This window comes from Phocoena phocoena, chromosome 3 (assembly GCF_963924675.1).
Source record: "Phocoena phocoena chromosome 3, mPhoPho1.1, whole genome shotgun sequence".
Classification (NCBI taxonomy): Eukaryota; Metazoa; Chordata; class Mammalia; order Artiodactyla; family Phocoenidae; genus Phocoena; species Phocoena phocoena.
The window spans coordinates 58,406,635-58,431,120 of NC_089221.1; the positions used below are offsets into that span (position 1 = coordinate 58,406,635).

The 24,486-nt window shown below is 41.1% G+C and overlaps 1 protein-coding gene across 1 annotated transcript in view; it reads left to right on the forward strand.

Moving 5' to 3' along the window:
* The window catches only part of LOC136121030 (rho guanine nucleotide exchange factor 28-like), a 131,069-nt gene that overhangs the window by 81,934 nt on the left and 24,649 nt on the right, over positions 1–24,486 (forward strand). Inside the window, exons 19-27 of the mRNA XM_065874826.1 lie at positions 312–490; positions 1,522–1,613; positions 3,111–3,293; positions 6,628–6,759; positions 9,717–9,817; positions 12,753–12,791; positions 12,886–12,933; positions 18,648–19,133; positions 20,832–21,132. Of these exons, the coding sequence (XP_065730898.1) occupies positions 312–490; positions 1,522–1,613; positions 3,111–3,293; positions 6,628–6,759; positions 9,717–9,817; positions 12,753–12,791; positions 12,886–12,933; positions 18,648–19,133; positions 20,832–21,132 (1,561 nt within the window). The remainder of the gene's footprint in view (positions 1–311; positions 491–1,521; positions 1,614–3,110; positions 3,294–6,627; positions 6,760–9,716; positions 9,818–12,752; positions 12,792–12,885; positions 12,934–18,647; positions 19,134–20,831; positions 21,133–24,486) is intronic.

Consider the following 24,486-nt stretch of genomic DNA (forward strand, 5'->3'; position numbering starts at 1 on the left):
ATCCCTGACTACAACAGTTTTGATATTTTTTTCTTACTGCTCTGATGGTTCTGTCTTTTTAAAAGATATCCTTTTAAACCACCAGTTCTTAAGGACAAACATTCTCCTGTATCCTCTTTTCCCATTCTCTCTTCAGCATACCCTTTTCATTGGAAATCTTATGAACTTCCACAGCTCTTCTGTGGAAGAGAAAAGGTTGAAGTGAAATAAAATTTGCCTGATACTGTTTCTTTCCTTAGCTACTGTGTTTTGTGAGACCCTTGCTTTAAATAGGACACTGTTTCATCTGCACCCCATCCTATTTTCTGCAGGATCAGAAGCCATCAGTTATTTCCCTTCAGAAGCTCATTGCTAGGGAAGTTGCGAATGAGGAGAGAGGAATGTTTCTGATCAGTGCTTCATCTGCTGGTCCTGAGATGTATGAAATTCATACCAACTCCAAGGAGGAGCGGAATACCTGGATGAGGCGGATCCAACAGGCAGTAGAAAGGTAACATTTTCTTCTGTCCATTATTGAGGCAATGGACTTGTTCCATTGGGGAAAATATTCTAACTGTGTCTCCCCTGCATGAAAACTTAGCCCCAGCCAGAAGGGTCTGCTCCCCGCCCCCTGCCCCAGCCTGCAGTAGCCCCTCATCTGCACCTTTTTTTCTCCATGCCTTCCTGCCTGTAACGCCCTGTCTCCCTCTGCCTGTGTGAATCCTGCCCATCTTGGTGCCGCTCGTGGCTCACCTCCTTCCTGAAGACGTCTTCAGTTCCACTGGTCTGTTCCTTACCTGAAATTCCTTAACACCTGCTCTCAAAGCATTTATTTGGTGCTTGTCATCTTCAGCCTTGCAGCTATTATCTTTTTTATGTGTATATGTTTGGTTATTAGATTGGAAGCTCCTTGAGGGCAGGGATCATGTCTGTGTTTCTCTTTGTCCCTAATTCTGAAAAATCATTCAATAAACCTTTTTAGATTGCTGGATCTAAGTGTGCTACATCAACTTACCCCTCATTACTTGTGCAAAGACAGTTTTTATAAACGGGGGCGTGAGGGTGATCATTCTTAATGGTAACTTGATTAGTTAGATCTTGAATGATGTTGTATAAAATTCCTCCTCCTCCACTGCGCCCCACCCACCCTGGCACCCTACCACCATCCCCTCCAGTCTCTCTACCCTCATTAAGAATGGAAGTGCCCAAATGCAGTAGAAAGCAACAATTATGATTTGAGTTGTACCTACTGGTGGCATTGGTATTGTGTGCATGTATGAGTGTATGTTTGTGTATGTGTGTGTTTGTTGGAATATTTGAGTCATCCTAAACTGCTGACTTTGAGAGCTATGTTATATTATGCAAGGTCCATTATATACTCAAGAAAACCAAATCTCCTGGCCAGGGGGCATGATGAATTCTCTTTCTGCTGAATTTTTCTTCTCCGAATAATTCTACTGCCAAGTTCCCATGTCTTTCTAATGAGCCTAAAGATACTTGGATTTGGTTTCAGTTGTCTCTCTTGACTATTGTCTTTTAAAGTTGCCCAGAAGAAGAAGGGGGAAGGACAAGTGAGTCTGACGAAGAAAGGCGGAAAGCTGAAGCCAGAGTGGCCAAAATTCAGCAATGTCAAGGTATAGTGCAGACGCCTCTCATTCCCGGGTCGTGCAGTTCTCCTTGGAGGTTGGGAAAGCCCAGGTGTCATGAATGGGAACGTATGACTAAATGATTAATTCTGTGCACTGGAGGCCCACCCCGACCACTCTCAAAAAAATATGTACAGGGGCTTCCCTGGTGGCGCAGTGGTTGAGAGTCCGCCTGCCAATGCAGGGGGCACGGGTTCGTGCCCCGGTCCGGGAGGATCCCACGTACCGCGAAGCGGCTGGGCCCGTGAGCCATGGCCACTGAGCCTGTGCATCCGGAGCCTGTGCTCCGCAACGGGAGAGGCCACAACAGTGAGAGGCCCGCGTACCTCAAAAAACAAAACAAAACATAAAAAAAATACATACATGCATATATAGATAGATAGATAGATAGATAGTAGATATCAATAGTAGAGATATATATATGTATATATATATATATATATATATATATATATATATATATATATATATATATATATACACTGGCACTAAAGGTGCTCAAATAAAATGACTCCCTCCCTCCTTAGTGATTAAAACTATATTTTAAAAATTCTGCATGTAACATAACAGCAATTGTGGACAGTATGGTACAGATGGGCATTGGACCTGTTGTCTAGTGTTTTGATTTTAGATCTCACACTGTTAGGTCACGGTTGTATGACTTTGGACAAGGAACACAACAGCTCTGGTCCTCAGTTTCCAAATTTGTGAAGTAAGGAAATTAGATGAGCTCAGTGATTCTCATCTCTGGCTGGGCCTTAGAATCACTTGGGGAGGTCTTTAAAAATTCTGATGCCTGGGCCTCACCCTCAATCGGTTCACCCAGAATCTGAGGGCAATGGGCTGTAGACATCAGTATTTTAAACTCTTCCTCAGTGATTCTGAGGCAGACTGAGATCCCTGAATTCGCTTCTGGTGAAGGTCCCTTTAAGCTCTAAGAATTCTGTGACATGTTGAAATTAGAGGAAGATGATGCATGCGAAGGTGGTTAAAGACATTGGATGTTGAGAAATGAAAACATAAACCAGTATGTTTGGTTTTGACCAGGACTGGCTGAAGGCCGAGCAGTTCCAGGCCTTGCATTGTTTTCCCTTGTGGGAAGCGCTCATCGTGGACAGTGCCACCTCAATTTTCATTCCTGACCTTCATGTTTAATCTTAATAGAAAACAGCCTGAATAAACAAAGATCGGCTTTGCAAGGTTTTTGGGAATTAGGGGAATGGGAAATGAAACAAACACTTATTGAGTACAGCAAATTTACAGAAAAGACAAAGGAAGCTCAGAGATGTCAGTCATTTGCTGGAAACTACAGTCACCAAGTAGAATAGTTAGGATTTCAACCTAGGTTTGTCCCACCCAATCAATAACTTGTACTTGACCTGTTCAATGTACTGCTTGCTAACTAGCAACATCTTTATCTTAGAGCCTGGATTTTCATTAGTTGTATTCATGTGATAACTTTCGATGGTAAATACTATTTCTTAGAAATACTCAGTAACCAAGACCAACAAATTTGCACATATTTGGAAGAGAAGCTGCATATCTATGCTGAACTTGGAGAGCTGAGTGGATTTGAGGATGTCCATCTAGAGCCCCACCTCCTCATTAAACCAGACCCCGGAGAGCCTCCCCAGGCAGCCTCATTACTGGCAGCAGCGCTGAAAGAAGGTAAGTTGCTTCCAAAAGGATTTGGTTCAACAAACTCATAAAATGTTTATTGGGCAGCTACGATGTGCCATGTGCTACGGTCTTGGTGCTGAGGACCCAGCAGAATAAGACAAAATCCTTACTCTCCAGAAACAGAGAGTCCTTACTTATTCCAGAAACAGCAGCATATATTAAAAAAAAAAAAATGTCAGTTTGGTTCAAGTGCTATGAAGAAAAATAAGGGTAAATGGAATAGAGAGTGATAGGGCTGGGAAGTTTCTATTTTTGATAGGATGACCAGAGAAGCCCTCTTTGATATAGTGATATGTGAGCAGACAAGAAGTAAGTGAGAAAGCCAAGTAGATATCTGGGGAAAGAACGTTCCAGATGTAGAGAACAGCAGGTGCAAAGGTCCTGAGGCAGGTGAGTGCCAGGCTTGTTTGAGGAACAGCAAGGAGGACGTAGAGTGTTGTAGAGTGACGTAGGGGTGGAGAGTGGCAGGAGATGAGTCAGAGTTACTTAGGACTCAGATTACATGGACCGGATCAAGGTAAGCACTCAGAACTTCATTCTGAGTGAGATGGGAAAGCAGTACAGAGTTTTGAGTAGAGGAGTGACTTGATTTGTGTTTTAAAAGGAACCCTCTGGGTGCTGTGTGAAGAATAACAAAGTCTAGGGCATAACCGTGGGAGTTGGTGGCTGAAGGAGGGTGGAGGACAAGCTCACTGAAGGGGAAAAAGTTAGGGAGATGATAGGCCAGGGTACTGGAAGGACTGCGTTCACAGAATTGAAATTACAGAGAATCCTGACAAGGGTAGTACTGGGGGAGGTGAGAGAACTTGCACAAGGTGCCATGTCGTTTGAGGAGTCTGTAGATGAATGGCAACCAGGAGGACCAATGAGTGGTATAATCTGGTGGCATGAACTTCAAGGGAAAAACAGGTTTAGGGAGGAAATGGGGCCAATAGTCTGGAAGTGACAATAGGGACAGAGGGTTTGGGAGATAAAAGAGCCACTACCCGAGCGTGGAAGGGAATGCTGTCATTCAGCACGTGGGTTGGTAAATTACAGACCACGGACTAAATGCATCCCACCTCCCACCGCCTGTTACACAGCCACACCCGCTTGTTTCATATTGTCTATGGCTGCTTTCTTGCTACAGGGGCAAAGATGAATAGTTGCAACAGAGACTGTACGGCCCACAAAGCCTAAAATATTTACTGTCTGCAGAAATGTTTGCAGAAAACGTATGCCAAGTTCTGCCTTAGAATCTCAGAACATTACCTATGGAAGAGAATTTAGAAATGATCAAATCTATTGTATCTGTTTCACGGTTGAAGAGACTGAGGTCTTAAGGAGGGTGTAGAGGTTGTCTGAAGTGGAGTCCGCTGATGGAATCTCTTACTCATTTATTCATCAAATATTCATTAAGCATCTACCTACTGTGTGCACTGTTGTTGGTGCCAACTAAGGAAACAGTAATGCTTTCATAAAAACTTCTAGCTGGGGAAGATAAACAATACACAGAGAAACAAGGTTATTTCAGAAAGTCACAAGAAAATAAGATAATGGGATTGGATGAGGGGAAGGCTTTGCTGTAGAGAGGTCAGGAAAGACTGCTCTGAGATTATATTTTGAGGTGAAAATTGACAGATGAGAAGCCAGCTGTTTGGAGATCTGGGGGAGGACCATTCCTGGGCAGACAGAATGTGAGTACGTAGCCCCTGCATCTGGAATGGGCTTGGCATGTTCAGTGAAAGAAGGAAGGCAGGGTGACAGGAGGCAGAGGAGGCTGCTATGGGTGGGCTGGGACCAGATCTTTGTAGATTGTGGTTTAAAAAAAGAGAGAGAGAGAGAGAGAGAGACATTTTATTCCAAAATCAGTGGAAAGTTAGTTGTTGGAAGCTTTTAATCATGGGTGTAGCATGATCTTATTTATATCTTGAAAAGAATGAGGGTTGCTGAATGGAAAACAAGATCGGAAGGAGACTAGTTTGCCTGGAGACTGTTAGGAAGTGCTTACAGAGGCTGAGATGAGAGAGGCTGGGGCCTCGGTCTAGACCAGGACTTTTGGCAATGCAAGTAGAGAGAAGTGGGCAGAGGCAAGGTAGATTTTAGAAATAAAGCTGGAAGAACTTCCAAATGGGTTGACACAACCAGGGACCATCTCATTGTCCCTGACGATGTCTTTATCAAATAAGTCACGCACTCTCAATTTTAGCCTGTGCTGCTGGGCATTTTGTGATGCTCTGATACCTGGATGGTAGAACTTGGCACTGATCGTGCACTGCCCTGTAGTAGAGTTAGTTGTGTGTGTCTCTTTCCTTCTCTAGTCTGCAAACTCTCCTTATTAGTTAACAGATGCCCAGTGGCCCCCAGAACAGAGTAGGTGCTCAATGAGTAGTTGCTAGATTGAATCACTGGACAGAGGGTTTTAGAAATATTTGCAGAGTCCTCAGAATTATACTATCCTATGAGCTAGTTGCAAATTTTTAATTGTAAATAAGAACTTGACTTTCTTGGTGTGGCGTTTCCCAGTCTTACCAGATCCTAAGAGTAGCCATTGGTGCTTGTTTAAAATTCAAATCCCCTGTTTTCTCCTCTGGAGAATCTGATCCAGTAGGTCTAGGGTGAAGATTGGGAATCTGTATTTTATTTAAGGCACATTTGGGGAAATACTCTTTTGAAGAATAGCTAATATTTCTGAGTAGCAAGTTTTAAAATCCTAATGCCTGGGGACTTCCCTGGTGATCTGGTGGTTGAGACTGCCCTCCCAGTGCAGGGGGCCCGGGTTCAGTACCTGGTCAGGGAACTAGATCCCACATGCCACAACTAAGAGTTCGCATGCTGCAACTAAAGATCCTGCACGCGGCAAGGAAGATCCTGCGTGCCGGAACTAAGACCCGGCGCAGCTAAATAAATAATAAAAAATAAAATCCTAATGCCTAATTTCATATTTAAATTAATTGATTTCAGGAAGTTTTTCTAGCATACTAATTTACTGGAAGTTGCATTTGAGTTATTTTTATACTGTTTGTTTTTTTACTGAATTAATTCTCTATCATAAAGTAATGCTAAAAGTATTGGTCTAGATTGCGGGTTGGTAAACTTTTTCTATACAGGGCCAGATAGTAAATATTTTAGGCTCTGCAGGCCATATACAGTTTGGGGAACACAATCTTCTTTGCGCATGTGTGTGTATTGTAACAATGCTTTAAAAAGGTAAAAGCCATTTTTAGCTCCTGGGCCATATATATATATATATATATATATACACACACACACACACACACACACACACACACACACACATATATATTTTTTAATTTACTTTTGTTATCCTCCTTCTCCTTAGCCGAGAGCCTGCAAGTTGCAGTGAAGGCCTCCCAGACGAGCGACGCGTGTCAGTCACCCAAGGAAGGTTGTGGAGAACCTGCTTTGCAGGATGTGTTCAGTTCTCGGGACGCACCTGGATCACCTACTGCTTGTAAGTGAGCATGTAGCCTTTGCAGTGAGCCTGGGCACAGTCCCTGGAGCATATAGTGGGCACATAAAATGAAGGCAATGACTCTGTCCTGATTTGAAGGGTACGAGTGTATTCTTTTGAAAAAAACCTGAGAATAAATATGCTAGCCTCCTTTACCTATAGAAGTGACACTGGTGTTCCAAGGACAAGGACTTAAAGAATAGTTTGTAGGTTATACTGCCATTACCCAGGGAAGCTGTGTACTTTGTTCAAACCCTACCCTGTCTTGTATTTGCTATGACTTGCTGAATACAGTCTTGAAAGAGCTTTTACACTTTTTGGTTTTTTGGAAAAGGGTCCCTGCAGTTCATTAAAGAATGAATGGACCTTTACCTTAATCTCATATCGTCAACTCAGAAAACATAATTCAGAAAACTAGAATCTAATGCATATATGCACACATGCACATGCACAGACAGAGACAGACAGACACACACACACATGAGGTTTAGTGTTCGGGTTAAAGGCAGAAATGCTGGAAGATTCTTGATTACTGTTATCATACACTTTAGCTGAGGTCAGAATTCATTTATTAAACTGTGTTTCAGTAGATTTTAAATACAGAAAAATAGAACGTGGTGAATTGATTTAGGTAATTTCTCAGAACCGAATTATATGTATAGTTGTGAGCTAAATATTTAGTTCCCTAGAGGTTTCCGAGGTAGGACCATAAAGGATATAGTTTTCATTATGTCCTGGTGATTAAAAACCTTACTTCCACCAGGTCTTCTGTGCACAGATAAAATGTCTTTAGTAGCTAGAGATTGGAGGATTAAATGGTCTTAGAATTTCTTTAACAGCATCCCTTGGTTAATTAAGATACATGGAAGCAGTACAGTTTTAAAGTTCTATACATTTTTTTTTTAACCAGAGCTAATAATTATTCTTCAGTTCTACTTTATCTAATCCTGGGTTTCTAGTTTCAGGATGTGCACATGTGTTTTTCATTTGGACACAGCCCAGATTTGTCAGGGGAGTTGTACTGCCCCAGGTGATTTGCTTTTTAAAGAAGCGCCTGCTGATGCCATTGAGGAAGGTCTAGCTAAAAATACGGTGCAGGGATCTGCCACTCTCAGCCTCAGCCCGGGGACAGCTGGACAGGCTCCACTCAGCTCCTGCAGCTGCTCAGAGCACAGGCCGCACCTACCTCCTGTCAGACCAGGCAACGAAGGCTCTCCCCGTCTGTGTCCACATCTCCCCTGACGTGTGCTAGAACCATGGGAGGCTGTTTACAGTGGCTTGAAGTCAGGGTTCACGTAGAGGAGGGGCAGGTTGGTGGGGTCTTGTACCAGTTTAGTCTTGTGCTGGGGTTTAGTGCTGGGCTGGATTGGAACACGGTGCTACAAGAGTTTGATTCTCTCTCTAGAGCTGACGAGGGTGAGAAGCACTGTCCTGAACAGAAGTGTGTAACTGGGTGGTTTGGTTCTATGATTGACTTGGAGGACTGGGTCCTTCTCACTCGGGCCCCTGTCCGTCTGAGATTACAGACCAAGCAAGGCCCTCTATTTTCAGTCCTTGAAATACCTAATCAGGTGGACTGGTAGAATCTACTTCCTGTGAAATTCCGAAATTCTGAAATAGAATACAGAAGCAGAGAGACCTGGTCCACGCCACTCTTCTGTCTTCATTTGGTTCACCATCAGCTCCTTTTCCCATTTGATGGTCCTCGTATCTACTTGGGGGAAGAGAGAATGGCTAAGTCTCTGGTAATGCTTTTGGCATCTCTCTAAGAGTTAAGAATAGTACCCAAGAGTCCAACCGTTTTTTGAGTGACAGAAGAATCTCTATAAAGTGTTTGTTCACTGTAGTGAAAAAGTGTTGACTAGCTTGGGCAAAATGAACTTAATTTTTAGTTGATATAATTTGGAGCTATTTCTGCTTAAACAAAAACGTCTTTGGAATAAAAGAGGCCTTTGGAATCTTAGAGGACTGTCATTTCCCAAAGTGTTTTCTAATTAATTTAAATAAAGAAAAAGTATTTCCTTCGTCAGTAATGAAGTTTCAAGATAGCACAAAGCGAATATCTGTTTCACCAGGGTCCTGATTGGACATGGTTCCAATGAGACTCTGTGTGTGAAAGGGCTTTGGAAAGTCTAGTTTTAATATGTGCAAGGTGAGCACGGTATAAATTTTAACTGAGTTCACGTGGGTAAAGAAAGAAAATCCCACCAATGGAGATTTAATGGATGACATGAAGTCTGTATTTGGTACTTAAACATATCTCTGGACTAGAAATATCTCTGTGTTTTCATATGTTAAATATACAGTATTTACAGTATTTGTGAATTTACAGCATAAGTAAGAATGGTGAGGGAAAAAACACACTTGGAAATTATTTTAAAGTTAAGTTATTTGGAGATAAGGACAGCTTCTCAGTTTGTATGACTCTGAGCTCATAAAGTATTAACCGTCTTCACCTGCTTAGAAACATGTTTCATTCCTGCCATTGGATGCCTCCCTTCTAACCTTGTTTACGGCTCTTGTACCGGCCCTAAGGGAGCCTTTCCCAGACCCGTCTCCTTAGACCGGGCCTGCCAGCCCTTGATTTTCTTCCATGGTGCCTGTTTTCAATTTAACCCCCAGCAGGCGGCTTTTCCTATTAAGTGAAAGGGAGATGCAGAATCCTACCCTTTTGGTACCACAAACACCTCTCCGCTAGAAAGAAAGAAAAGTAAAAAATGGGTGACAAGGGATGCTGTGGGTCAGTTTGGCATCTACTAGTGTGTAAGCTCCCTGGGGGCAGGGACTCTGCACTTTGCTCTGTACTTTTTTAGCACCTCTTATAAGAATATTCTATACATGTGATGTTGTGATGTTTCTTATCTTGGAATATGTGTCAGCTGAGTACAAAGAACCCAGTCTACTGGCTGATGTTTGATGATGTCCTTTTTGTTTCTGTCTCAATGGTGTGCTTCCAGCACTAGTCACAGAAGGGACAGGAGGAAGAGGCTGTTGGGATGTGGATCCTGGGACCGAGGGTGTGGGAACCGACCTGGCGGTCTCTGATGCCGGGGAGAAGGTATTGTGAACTGATTTGTTAGTAAACAGCAGCGGTTACTTTGTGTAATCAAACAACCTCAGCTCCTGGTGTGTCCACGGCAGTGAATAGTCCGCAAGCGTTCTCCTGCATTGTTCTCAATTTCAGTATTCGTACTTGAACTTTCCAACTTTTTTCTTCTTAAAATGTTCTTGCTTTTCTGATATCGTGTAGGTGTAAACCAAGAAACCAATGAAAAGTTATTAAAAAGATTTAAAACTCAAATGTTTATTTGTGTGTCTGCGCTTTTGCTTCTGGTCTCACTTTCCGCCCTGCCAACCTCAAGCTTTTCACCCACTACATACAGTAACTCTTGGCTGAGAGGTGGTCCTGGACATCCAGGCCCTTATGCAGCCAGGTGGTGCTAAAGTGGCAGAAACAATTTTGACTTTGGAATATTCTGGCTTCTTCACTTTCTTTTACCTTCCTCTCCTTTACGATTGTTTTCCTGTCACCACCCCTGTTGTCACCTGCCTTTTTGTGATAGACTTGTAATCAACCTAACCAATTTCTGCTCTGGGGCAAAGTGATTCCAAACACCTTTTTTTTTTTTACGCACTATACACATAGGTTATAACACACTCTTTTAAACATTAAGTGCATGAAATTTTCTGTTAACGTCAAATGAAACTGAGATGTCAGAGAGAGAGAGGGAGTAAGAATATGATTCTGAGAAGTGGCTAGTGGGCCTTCCCAGGATTATCTGGGGCTCAAGAGCTTAACTTTATCTAAAATCGAATTAGGCACTTTACCAGATACCACTGTGTGTTAATGTGGGAAGATGACATCTGTCAGATCTTTATGTAACGTTTTGTATATCATATATATTTTTGTATATATTACATATGACTGAGAAACCAAAGATATTTTAAGAGCCATAGAAAAGATGGCTGTGATTTAGTGTTTTTTTAAACTTCATAGGCCAAAATGAAAATAGTCGTTAGAGTTTACTCCACTTACTCTGACTCTGAGCTTTCTAACTTATTTCTTCTTAAAACATTCCTGCTTTTCCATCCTTTTCAGGGCAGACTTCACTTTCAAGCCTGTAGCTTCCAGCTGCTTTTATGTTACTAGGGGGGGAAGTTGGGGGAGGGTTGAGTAGGAACAGCTTTCTCTTGAATGGAAAGCTGAGGTGGTTCCCACCCCTAAAGCCCTCCCCTTCCATGATTCAGTGACAGGTAAGAGGTTACGTGTTCAGGGTGCTCTTTGGATGAACCTACCTGGAAAACGTTGCCATTCATAAGGCATTTTTAGAAACGAAATGAACTGACATACACGGCAGAATCATTTGAAATCACACTTTAAATAAGCATATGATGGGTATTTTGTAATTATCTTTCTTAATATGTTAAGGTTTAAAAAAAAAAAATTCTGAAAGGATTTTTCAAAATTACTGATTTGTAACCCAAATGGCAAAATATCCCGTGTGTAAAGCACTTACTGCAGCTATGCACGTTCACCACAAGGTGGCAGACGAACTCCATTAAAAAGATGATGTTCAAAATTCCTGCCTGGTATCAAACCAAGTGCATCTTGGGAATAAGTAACTACACGTAGCATAATCCAGCTCATTTCTATGTTTCTTATGTGTGTAGAATATAAAAATTATACCCCATACAATCTTTTTATTACAAAAGCAGTGGAATGTGGAGCAAGGACAGAACCAGAAGAGCAGAGAGAACTCCGGAACTCACTACAGAACAGGGGTTCTCAGCCCCGGTTATCTTCCTGAGGGTTGGGCGCAGATCTAATGACTAAACTTCATCTCCTTTCCCATCGTTTGTCCTTCCCCTGTTTGAGGTGCTGCTTAGTAATGACGTCTTTCATGGGCAGCGTTGGGGAAGGGTGAGGGGCGGGAAGAAAAGACCTGGCTAGCTCATCATGGCCTCATCAGCCTGAACTAACTGAATTCAACAAGTCTCAGGTTACCTGAGAACCGTTTCCTGCGGTTTCAATTTAAAGCTGCTCAGACAAGACCACAAGTGGTGTGCAGGAGACTGTAGGAGGGCAGGGAATCTGATGACCCCCATGGCGTGAGGTGTGGAGGGCCTAGTGGTCCCTCACTCTTTATGTCTAGAATGGAATGTGCGTGTCCATTACATTCCAGGCAGCGTTTTTAGGTTTGCAGGTACAGCACTGAATACAGATGAAATCTTGCTACTCGTTGGCTTACATCCTAATGAGAGAAAAGAGACAACAAACAAATAGACAAATGTTGAATTCTGAAAACTGGAAACCCTCACTATCCACGTGTGCCCCCAATATGTGCAGTGGAGAGGCAATGAGTGAGGTAGAGATGCATCCCCCGGGAGCACGTGGTCTCCTGTGGCCTCATTCAAGGCCTCTGCTGACAGGGCTTCTACTAAGGCGCTCATGCATGGGCCCAGTGAGCTCTGAGAGGGGGCACCTGGAGCTGGCCAGCTGAGCGCTCTCCTTTGGGCTGCCTCTGGGTCTGGTTTCTCCTCCCAAACACTGTCTGTTGGGGCTTTGTAAATCTCAAAGTGAGTTAGAGACCAGGCATGATGATCTCTGGCTTCCAAATCTGGCCTCCAGGATGGAAGCTGGGCCCAGGAGACAACTTCAACCTGGGCGCAGAGAGCTCCCTTTACAATACGGTTTGCACGAGGTAAACATTGTCCCTTGGAGCCTGCAGCGCTCCTTGACCATCTTCCCTGAGTGTTTTAAGGGATGGCTGGGTGGAAAGTTGCCATGCATCTCAGATACCAAGTCTGCACAGAGGGGGTTCTCTCTCATCAAGCGGTGGTTTAATTCTACAGGCTTTGATTTCTGGGAGGAAACAGTTGCTACGGAAGAGTTGAGAGAGAGGAGTGGTTCCCCTGAGGTCGTAGTGGGGCAGTACAGTGTAGCTTTTCAAGAGTAGAGTGTGTTCATTTTCTTCTGTTTTTATGTATTTTAGGTGGAATATAGAAGTTTCCCAAGTTCTTCACAGTCAGAGGTGAGCTCTGCATACCTTAAATATGTTACCGTCCTTTGTTTGTGGATAGTGAATGCTTTTTCAAAAATTTGACACTCACAATCTTATTTTTCAGATTATACAAGCGATACAGAATTTAACCCGTCTCTTATATAGCCTTCAGGTAACTATGCTTTGACCCTGTGAATGTTTCTCTTCGTGCAACTCACTTTATTCGATGAGTCCTGGACTTTAAAAATTAGAGCATTTGAGAGGTAGTGGATGATCTTAAGAACACCAAGCCTCACCCCAAATGTAACTCAGCTAGATGCTTTGAACTTCACCTGGTTTTGTAATCACGAGGCATCACCACCACTACAGTTTATACCATTCTTCTCTGAAACCATAAAACAGTTCATATCTTTAAAAAATATTGATGAGTATGATCTGGCTTGAAGTTTACAATGAATCTCTTTCTTAGGTGAGTCTAGCATGACTTCACATTTTCTGGTGAAAACTTAAATTCACACCTAAACTTTTTTCACTTCCACATGTGGCCTTTTTAGGCCTTTGGGACAATTAAATAATTCATATGCTCTTTCATTGTTTTCTTGGTTCATCCACCTAACATTTATTAAGTTCCCTCTCTGGGCCTGGCACCGTGATGAGGGCCAAGCACACAAGGACAAGTGGTCCACAAAGTCTGCCAATCAGACGGCTCACTGTCTGTCCAGGAAAGACAAGCATTGTGAAAATGAGGACTCTGAGGCTGGATGATCCCTTAGGTCGTGCACAAGAAAGGCTGAATACATCCAGTTGCTTAATTTGTGAGTTAAAAAACATTTTAAAACGATGTGAAAGCAATGTTTATAGACAGATTTATAGAAAATCTTGATACAGGTACATAAAGTAAAATGACTTGTGATTTTGTGAGAGAATTACTATTGTCATGAGGGTATGTATCCCTCTAGGTTTTTGCTGGTGTTTTTTTTGTTTGGTTTTTTTGTGTGTTTTTTTTGCGGTACGCGGGCCTCTCACTGTTGTGGCCTCTCCCGTTGCGGAGCACAGGCTCCGGACGCACAGGCTCAGAGGCCATGGCTCACGGGCCCAGCCGCTCCGCGGCACGTGGGATCTTCCCGGACCGGGGCACGAACCCGTGTTCCCTGCATCGGCAGGCAGACTCTCAACCACCGTGCCACCAGGGAAGCCCCCTCTAGTTTTTTGAATCATTTTATACATACTCTTGGAACCTGTACCTTTCTATGTCATCACTTGCCTCCATAGCACGATTTTTAATGGTTGAATAATATTCAGGGCTACAGAATTTATCCATTCCTCATAGTTTATACTTTTGTGTTAGTAACAGTCTAGCACACATCCTTGTGCACTGATCTCTTTGAACATATGTGAGTGTTTCCTTAGGATAAATTACTGAAATTAATTTTTGAGGTTTTTGATAGACATTGCCAAAATAATCAGCACCCCTCTCTACTTGTCCTCAATTTGAAAATAGGTCAAGTTAGCTCACGATCTTAACTTGCATTTTTTTGGGTTACTACTGAAATTAAACGTTTTTCCCCACTGGTTTATTGTCATTCATATTTCATATCTTATACCTGTTGAATATTAAAAGAAAATAAGGAAAATAAAAGTCTGATTTTAAGGTTTTTTTTTTTAAGATTATAACACATTTCTCTTTATAATAAAAGTGAACAGAAAATCAGTTAGGTTACAGTGGAATAACAGGAAAAGTAAACTTGACCTAATTAACATACATAAAATAATACACACAAGAACTGAATAATACACGTTCTTTTTAAGTACACCTGGAACATTTCAAAAATTTACCATATTATGGACCACAAAGTAAGGTTCTACAAATTTCAAGCAACTAAAATCATACAAAGTATATTCTAGGGTCACAGTGCAATTAATTTAGAAACGAGTATCAAATATTCTACTGGAATATCCCTGTTGATTTAGAAATTAAGAAAATATATGCTTAAGTAAATCAGGACTCAATGAAGAGAATATGTTGAAGATTATAAAATAGTTTTAACTGAAGGATCATAAAATTACTAAGTATCAAAATATGTACGTTATAGTTAGAGTCATGCTTAGAGAAAATTTAGAGCTTTAAAAAGCACATATTCAAAAAGAAGAAAAGCTAAAAGTCAATGAGTTATGCATCTATCTCAAAAAGTTAAAAAACAACAAAATAAAATCCAAAGAAAGTAGAGGGAAGGAAGAAGTAAAGTTAGCATAAATTATATAGAAAATAAATAATAGAAAAGGTCAATAAAATTCAGATATTGTTTCTTTTAGGACATTAGTAAAATTTTTAAAACCTCATATTGATACTAATGAGAAAAAAAGAAAAAGGCATGAAAAAATCATTATCAGCAAGAAAAAGGGGACATGGACATAGATTACATACACCTGAAAAAGTTTACAATAGGGTAATACGGACAACTTGTTGCCAATTTGAAAATGTTGAAGTAATGGAAATTTCTATTTGAAAATAGGTCAAGTTAGCTCATGATCTTAATTTGCATTTTTTGGGTTACTACTGAAATTAAACTTTTCCCCACTGGTTTATTGTCATTCATATTTCATATCTTATACCTAATTGAATATTAAAAGAAAATAAGGAAAATAAAAGTCTGATTTTAAGTTTTTACCAGAAAAAAATATCATGCTACATTTGCTGTTTTCTTATTAATACTTTGCATCAAGACTTCTTTTATGTTCTATTGATCATCTTCTTATTCTTGATCTAGTACCACTATCCTATTTATTAAAGTTTTGGATTACATTTGAATGCATGACAGTCTTCTCTTATTATTTTCCATGTTTGTCTGTATGTTCTTTCATAAGAGCTTTTGAATCAGTCTGACAAATTTCTTAATCTTCTACTGAGACAGTAAAATTAAAATATTACTATATTTATGAATTAAATTGGGGAGGATTGACACTTTGGCAATAATTGGTTCTCTTGTCTGAAAACATGTTCTTTTATGTTCTGCTGGAAAGCTTTGTAATTGTCTTCGTTTAGGTACTTTTTTTTTCTGCTAAGTTTATTCCTGGATATTTTTGTCTCTTTGTTCCTATTGTGAATGGAATTTTTTTTTTTTTTCATTCTGTTTCCCCAATGTTGGTTGCTGGTATAAATACAGGTATTGGTTTTTTATATATTTTTTAACTGGCCAACTCATTGAATTTTTGTTTTTTTGTTTTAATAGTTTTTCTGTTGATTCTTTGGACTATTCCAAGTAGAAAGTAAAAAATTGAAAGCAGTGGTATTTTGGCTACTCTTCAATAATTATATCAATTTCATTTTCTTGGCTTACAGCTTTGGCTAGAAATTCTGAAATGTCTTAAATAATAATGGCAATAGTAAGCATCCTTGTCGTATTCAAGATTTAGTGGGAATGCCTTTAGTGCCTTATATTAGATATGCTGGTCTGGGGTAGATGGTCTTAGAGATTAATTTCTCATGTAAAACAAATATTCTTTCTTTTAAACTTTAACTGAGAAGGGGTATAGTTTGCGTGCACTTCATTAACTTTTGGGAGATGAAAACATTGAGTGTCCCAGCTTGTGTTGCCTGATGAAAACACTCACAAGGTCATATCTCTTCTTTTCAACCTTGAATGCAGCCCTCTGTGGATTCAAGGTTCAGAAAAGCTGGATGACCTAAATGACCTAGTTTTTGCAACACTGAAGCAAATACCAAATTCTATAGTGGGTTCTCTTAACCAAAGCATTTGAGCTGGTCTAAGGATATGGGCTCTCAAAGATTTCTGTTCACGGCACAGTCATCTCTTTTGAAGCTGAATGTTTTATGCATGATTAAAGTTTTTACAAAGGATTTTTGAATCAGATGAAAATGAAATTTGATCCTATGTTAGAAGAATAGAATTAGAGATGAGGTATAGGCAAGGCAGAAAGGAAAGGACACAGTTCAGCTGAGAAAAATTAAGAGAGAGCGAATATACATGTATAACTGAATCACTTTGCTGTACAGCAGAAATTAACACAACATTGTAAATCAACTATACTTCAATATAATTAAAAAAAGAAAAGGAGAGAGAGTGAATTGGGAATTTTCCTAAACTTCAAAAGCAAGCGTTATTCTCTGTCCTAAATGTAAATGTAAACTTTAAGTGTGAAGATGAATACCCAGTCTTCAGATTTCACCTCTCTGCTACAGAAGGGAGTAGTCTTATCCCAAATGTTAAATATATATGAAGAATACTTCAGGGTAGCATTTAATTAATCTAATTGTAATCCTTACATAAGAGTTACCATTGCCTATAGCAGTTTTGGCATATAAAATGTTGGATTTTTTGTTTGTTTGTTTTACTCTGATGATGCCCTTAGGATTTGTTAGAATTAAGTGGTGATATGCAGTCTACAGTTTGCTTTAGCCAGGTCAGCAGAGTCCTGAATGGCTTATTATTTCATATTTAAATATCAAAGTTATTAGTACCTCTTCTCAATGGTATCATTGTTTTCTTTATAATAACTGCTAAAAGACATTAATCAAATATTCATGTGAATTTGAAATTTTTTGAATTGATTTTCAAATTTAAAAACATGAAGTTTATTTCAAAAGGCCCCACTGAATACATTTTTGAGTCTTACTCCAAGACAAATACCAATTTAAAATATACCTTAGTTCTTTAACCTTCAAAAGCGTGGGAAACTGCTGAGTCAACAAATAACTAATGGTCAAATCCCCATCTTCCCAGCATCTGTTACATGGACAGCTTTTTAAATTTTTAGGAAAGAAAAATGAGAATTTATCCCTAGGAGAGTAATAATTTCTCATAACGAGTCACAACATACACACACATACCCAGTATGTGGCCATTTTCAATTTGTCCCTTTTCTGTTTCTTTGTGCTTTCATTGGGGACTTTTAAAATTAAAAGCTTCCAGGGGCATTTACAGATATTTTTTTGTTTTGTTTTGTGGAATCCTTCCAAAACTTGTCAGTTATTTCCTGTGATACTGCCAAACTTTTTGTAGGCAGATGCCGTAACTCAAAATGTTTTTTTAATCTGGTTGGTAATGTCCTCTGGGTTTTAGAGTATCTGTGTCCCTGGTTGGTAATGTCCTCTGGGTTTTAGAGTATCTGTGTCCCTGGTTGGTAATGTCCTCTGGGTTTTAGAGTATCTGTGTCCCTGGTTGGTAATGTCCTCTGGGTTTTAGAGTACCTGTGTCCCCTGAAGCAGTCCAGCCTCCTTTTAGCACTCTATTAAACAAATGAATTTCAGCTTAGTGTTTTGTGCATGACCTTCCTGCTGTAATACAAAGAAATAGCAGTAATGAGACTAGCTTTACCATTTATACATCTCCTAAACGTGATATTAACTGCTGTTCTTGGGCATTATATTATAAAAAAGGTTATTTAGCAAAGCTTCCAAGTGGCTGACTTATTTTTATGTCTTCATGTATGTCATATAGCTTAAGTAATTTCCGGTTTGAGACTCAAAGGGTACTACCAGATTTATATAGATTCTTAAATTCTCCTGAATTACTGACTGTCAAGACCTCAGAAAAAGCATAGCACAGGAATGCAGAGTCCTGCGAATTTAGGTACTGAATTCTTATTGCTTAAATATTATCCAACAACCAGCAACAAACCGCATTTCCAAAAGAGGGGATGAGTATTGCTTCTGTGCTTTATTTCTTTTGTGTATAAATTCCAGGCCATACCACTAAGGAAATGCAGACAAGTCTATTTGAAGTGCCAAGGTCAGTCTCAGGAGGTAACTTAGAACAAGGACAGAGATATTCAGAGAAAATAATTTGGTCATGCTCTTGAGGTGGTACCAACCCAAGGTGCACACGGTACGGACGCCTTTGCTTTTTTTGCCCTCTGCTCGGACAGGCCGCCTTGACCGTTCAGGATAGCCACATTGAGGTGCACAGGCTGGCTCTCCAGCAGCAAGAGGGCCTGTCCCCCGGCCCCTCTTTCCGAGGCAGCCCCTTTCAGGACGAGGAGAAGCGCCGAAGCCTGGAGAAGCGGCGGGAGGAGCTGGCCAACCTCCACGAGCTGCAGCAGCAGTTCCAGCAGGACCGGCAGCGCTGGCACCGCAGGTGCGACCAGCAGCAGCGAGAGCAGGAGGCCAAGGCCAGCCGGCTGCAGGAGCGCGAGAGGGAGTGCCGGCTGCAGGAGGAGCTGCTGCTGAGCAGCCGGGGGCAGCTGGACCAGCAGCGCCAGGAGTACCAGCAGAGCCTGGAGCGGCTGCGGGAGGGCCAGCGCCTGGTGGAGAGGGAGAGGGAGAGGATGCGGGCCCAGAAGAGCCTGCTGCGTGGCTGGAAGCACAGCCGCCAGAGGAGCCTTCCCGCGGCGCTGCCTGGAGGAGGCGTGGAGGTACGGGTCTCCCTGTGCTTGCAGAAGCAGCGTGTGAGACGGCCGTGGTCGTGGTGGTTCCGGAGCCACTGACCACACGTCTGTCTTTTTCACTGCTTGTGTGAGAGCTCACAAGAGTTACTCGGTGGGTAGGTAACGAAAGCTGGGACCCTTTAGAGACAATACATATGCACCTTGACTTGAAGTACGGACACGTGAAAGGTCCGGGTGCTGCTGGACCATGGGTTCATCGTACTCTGAGACCCCCCTTACCCGAGGGAAGAAATACAGACTAGAGTTGTACCACTGAGGGGAGCTTTACCCTGGAGGCACGCTCACCGTGAGCATGCTGTAGTTCGAGCTCCCCTGTATATGCTCCAGTCTTCAGAGCTCCGTATAGATTTACCTTTCAGCAGATCAGTTAAGCTATTTATGTTCATAGGTACCGAATTTAACGAGTACACTACTGTTCCGTTATTGCAAGCTTATTCTCTTTTTGTAAATTTGACCTCATAAATTCAAAATCCGTTTCACTAATGACAGTTAACATAAGTAGTATACTAATTAATGTTTGGGCAGGATAAAGCCTTTCCAAAAATTCCGTGTTTCATTTTGCACCCACTCTAACCATACTTGACAATTCCATTTGTTCCAAGAGTTTACTTTTCTGTACTATGTGCACATAGATACTTTCTATTTTTTTATATTTTTTTAATATCTTTATTGGAATATAATTGCTTTACAAAGTTGTGTTCGTTTCTGTTGTACAACACAGTGAATCAGCTATAAGTATACATACATCCCCATATCCCCTCCCTCTTGAGCCTCCCTCCCCCCCTCCCTATCCCACCCCTCTAGGTGGTCACAAAGCACCGAGCTGATCTCCCTGTGCTCTGCGGCTGCTTCCCAGTAGCTAATTTACATTTGGTAGTGTATATATGTCAGTGCCACTCTCTCATTTCATCCCAGATTCCCCTCCCCCTCACTGTGTCCTCAAGTCTGTTCTCTACGTCTGTGTCTTTATTCCTGCCCTGCTGCTAGGTTCATCAGTACCGTTTTTTTTAGGTTCCATATATGTGCGTTAACATACGGTATTTGCTTTTCTCTTTCTGACTTACTTCACTCTGTATGACAGACTCTAGGTCCATCCACCTCACTACAAATAACTCAGTTTCGTTCCTTTTTATGGCTGAGTAGTATTCCATTGTATATATGTGCCACATCTTCTTTATCCATTCATCTGTCGATGGACATTTAGGTTGCTTCCATGTCCTGGCTATTGTAAATACTGTACATAAAGTTGTAAAAGTTGACAAGCTTCTAAGAGTGATCTGTGTTACATCTGACTTTCCTTTCAAGTTGGCTAAATTATATTTATTGCAAATACTTTATGTATACGTGAATGTCTTCAACTTTTATTTAGCAAAAGTGAAAATGCTATTCCCTTAAAGTAGAAACACTTTAACGGCAGTGAGCACACAGCTGCATGTGTCTTTTCATTTGATTTTTCCTTCTTTTAAGATATGCTGTGTGTTGCCAATTGAAGTTTTTGGTACTAGCTCATTAAAAGGGGATGGGAGGAGGGAGTCAAGGGTAATATCCTTCTCCACCTCACTCATTAAAATCTTGATTGCTAAATTCTGTTAGGAATAAATACTTTATAAAACTGGTGCAAATTGCTGGAAGAATTATTGTGTTTTTTTCTTTTTTCTTACACAGGTAATGGAACTTAATCAATCTGAGGGTTTATGTCATGAAAATTCATTCTTCATCAATGAAGCTTTAGCGCAAATGTCACTTGACACTTTGAACAAACCGACTCCAGCAGATATCCATCAGGATGCCACTTACCCCCCAAGTATATCTCATTCCGATTTGGTAAGGACTAGTGAAAATCAAGTAGACCTCAAGATGAACATTTCTCAGCCCTTGGATGTCAGCCATGAACTGTGGATAGCCGCTGGGTCCTGTCATCAGATACCCCCTCTCCACCAAAGCAGCAAGGATTCTTGTAAAAATGGTAATTAATACTTTAAACATCATCTGTATAGTTTCCACAAGGAGCTGTTTTTCTGAATGGTTGGCTCTTCTTTAGAGCAATTCAAAGTGGGCCCTAGAATGGGAATAAATTGGTGCTGATGAGCTGGACTTTGTGGCATAAACTTTTCTTGGGGGAAGTCTGGGGGCCATCACTTGTGAGCATTGAGACAACTAGACCATGGTTGGAGGGCTTAGAGGATGCCACTGAGATGTGAGAACCAGACAGGGTTTTTAGGTCTGTGGGTTAAATAATAACTTTCCTTGAAAAGTGAAGCAACTTGATATTTATTCCTCACTGTAGACCCAACCACATCCTGATACACATACTTGTTGACTCTCAGAAATAAAAGATATGGACAGGGTTTGTGGTAGGGCTTTATTGTCTCTCGGGGCAATTTCCTGCAATGTTAGTAAAATCTTCTGTACTGCCATTAAATACCCCAAATGAAACTGTTAACATCATTTGTCATTGTAAAAAAAAAAAAAAAAGGTGTTGTGTCTCCGTAAGTACCTCGTAATGACACAATTTGCTAATCCCATTAAAGCATTTGCCAAATATAAATGAAAGGCAGCTCGAGTTACCAACTCCACATGAATCCAAATGATTTAACTCTATGTCTATTATAAATTGTTTTCTGTGGGATATGAGGTAGGGAATGAGAAGAACTCAAAACCTCTCTACCGAAAAACAGATGGCATGCAATAGAATAAACAAATGGCTGGCCACATGGATGGGAAATAAATCACCGACAGCAAAATGTTTCAGAAACATGAAACAAGCAGTGGTATAGAGATCTTCAGAACTGGACAGAGATTGGTTCCCATGCTTCATAGTTATGCTTAGTTTGTCAGTAGGATAATTTGTCAGCAATGAAAAGGTTTAAATGTGTTCAGCTTCTCCGAATTAGAGAGTAAATAATTCTGACACTGCCTGAAAGTAGATGTATTACTAACCCAAATTATGTTCATTCTTAGCAGTGGATAATTCTTTACATCGTTCGGTCATTGCTGTAACATTCTTATTTCTTGTCAGCATATAAGAGAGAATGAAATAGTTCTTTAAGTATCGTTTCAAGTATTCCTTAAATAAAAAAGAAAAAAATGGAACAGTGAATTGGGGTTTAAAAAATGGGCAGAATGTAGCAAAGTGTAACCCCTTTAATGTATTATGTTGCAGCCCTAACACTACAGAGACCATATTGCAGAATGCTTTCTCTTGATACATGTTGCTTTGCTGTGTTGGATTCATTAAGTTGCTATCTGCAGTGCTTTCTGTGTTGTCACTGTGATTTTGCATACTGGCTTTGGGGTAATTCAGAAACTCAGTTTGAGTTAAACCACATTACACTTTTGTTTGAAAGAAGTATTTCTGCTTTTTCTGTATCTCCTACCTATTTCTGTTGACTTGTGCTTTAAAGTAGAAAGCTTTTAAACATTTGGCAGCCTGCATACAGGAGACAGAACATGTACTAAGGAAATAAACAGTAATTATATATAAAACCAGTGTCTCCACATGTAAGGAATTAAATATAGCCCAGGGAAATACTGAGAAAACATGCTTCAGCTTCAGATGTTGTGTCCAGTGTAGGCCAAGGACACTCAGGACATTGATAGAAGAGAGCAAAATCAACTCTGGCCTTCCTCTCTCAGGAGTGTCCTGGTGTGTGCAGGAGGAATTAGATCAGAAATGCAGTGTGGGCTGTCAAGCGCTGGAGTTTTGCAACTGGTCAGAAAACCCTATTTATGTTTGTTTACTTAAGCGTGATAAGCAGTTTTTGGAGGAGAGAGAAGAAAGTCAGAGCTTAAGGAGGTGGTAGGGAAGTGGAATGAAAATTGGATATATATTCTTAAGAGGGTTGTCAGGGCCAGATAAAATTGTTCAAGCCACTCCAGAGTTTTCACAGTTCTTAGAATCAAAAGTAGCTCAATGGACTTCTCTGGTGGCGCAGTGGTTGAGAGTCCGCCTGCTGATGCAGGGGACACGGGTTCGTGGCCTGGTCCGGGAGGATCCCACATGCCGCGGAGCGGCTGAGCCTGTGAGCCATGGCCGCTGAGCCTGCGCGTCCGGAGCCTGTGCTCCACAACGGGAGAGGCCACAACAGTGAGAGGCCCGCGTACCGCAAAAAAAAAAAAAAAAAAGTAGCTCAGCATAAGCCACTGATGTGGTCTTCACTAGACTCTGCTTGTGCTGTCCACGTAGGCCGGGGGGGAGGGGGTGGGAGGCGGGAGGGGGGGACAGTGCATGTGCCAGAATCAAGGATGATGCCATGTCAATGTCCCCTGCTTTCACATTTGCTCTTGTATCTTTGTGTGAATGGTCATCAGTGACAACTACCCTGGCTAACGAAGTTTGCCTCTCCTGTTCTTGGCTGGTGTGTTTGTTAAATGTGTGTTTAACCGTGGTTTGGTTTCATCAGTAGGCCCTAAGGTCAGCTGTTTTCAGGCAGCTCCTTAAAGAATGCTTTGCTCTTTTGTCTGGTCTTGTACTGGGTGCCTAAGAGCAGCTCAGATAAGTGGAAATGTGAATTTTGGGAACAGTAAGCCTGGTGGAAAAAATTGTATGTAAATAAAATTCTCTAGCGTGTTTAGCTGTCACCTAGATTGGAATTTTCATTTAGTTTGTTCAAGCCAGCTTCACCAGACATTTTCCTGTGCACTTTGTGTTCAGTTGGTTTTTCAATATCTCCATCACCGCTGCCACCACTGACAGTTATATGACACTTGCCAAATTTCAAGCACTGTGCTAAGGTCTGACATGGAGAAATTCATTTAGTACTCACAACCACCCACTGAGATGGTTCTGTTATTATCTCCATTTGAGGGGGGAAACTGAGGCACAGAGAGGTTCAGTGACTTGTCCAAGGCCACAGAGCTAGTAAATAGCAGAGCCAGAGAGGAACTGGGAAGACTGGTTCCAGAGCCCATGCTCTGAACCATTACACTGCATGTTGTTAATTTCTAGAATGCTGTTTTGAATTGCCCTTTTAAAAGAAGTTGGAGTAGAACTAGAATAACTCCTATTGTAATATCTGGCAGGATGTTTATGACGAAGGTCCAGTTCTTTGTTGTTGTTTTCGTCCCTTCCTTCTTTTTTTTAATATTACCATTTGGAAAATATTTCTCAATCATTTGGGCTGTGGTAGCCAGTGCTTGCATGAGCTCTGAGGATCTTCAGATATAAATACCCTTCAGCTTCACTTTTTTCCCGTAAGACACATTGTGTTAAGGATCATTTGTTTTCTCTAGCGTTGCCTAACAATATCCCCGTGTTACTTGTAAATATTTTTTAAGGTAATACTTTATAAAGAACTTTACTTTCCAGTTTTGGAAGTTG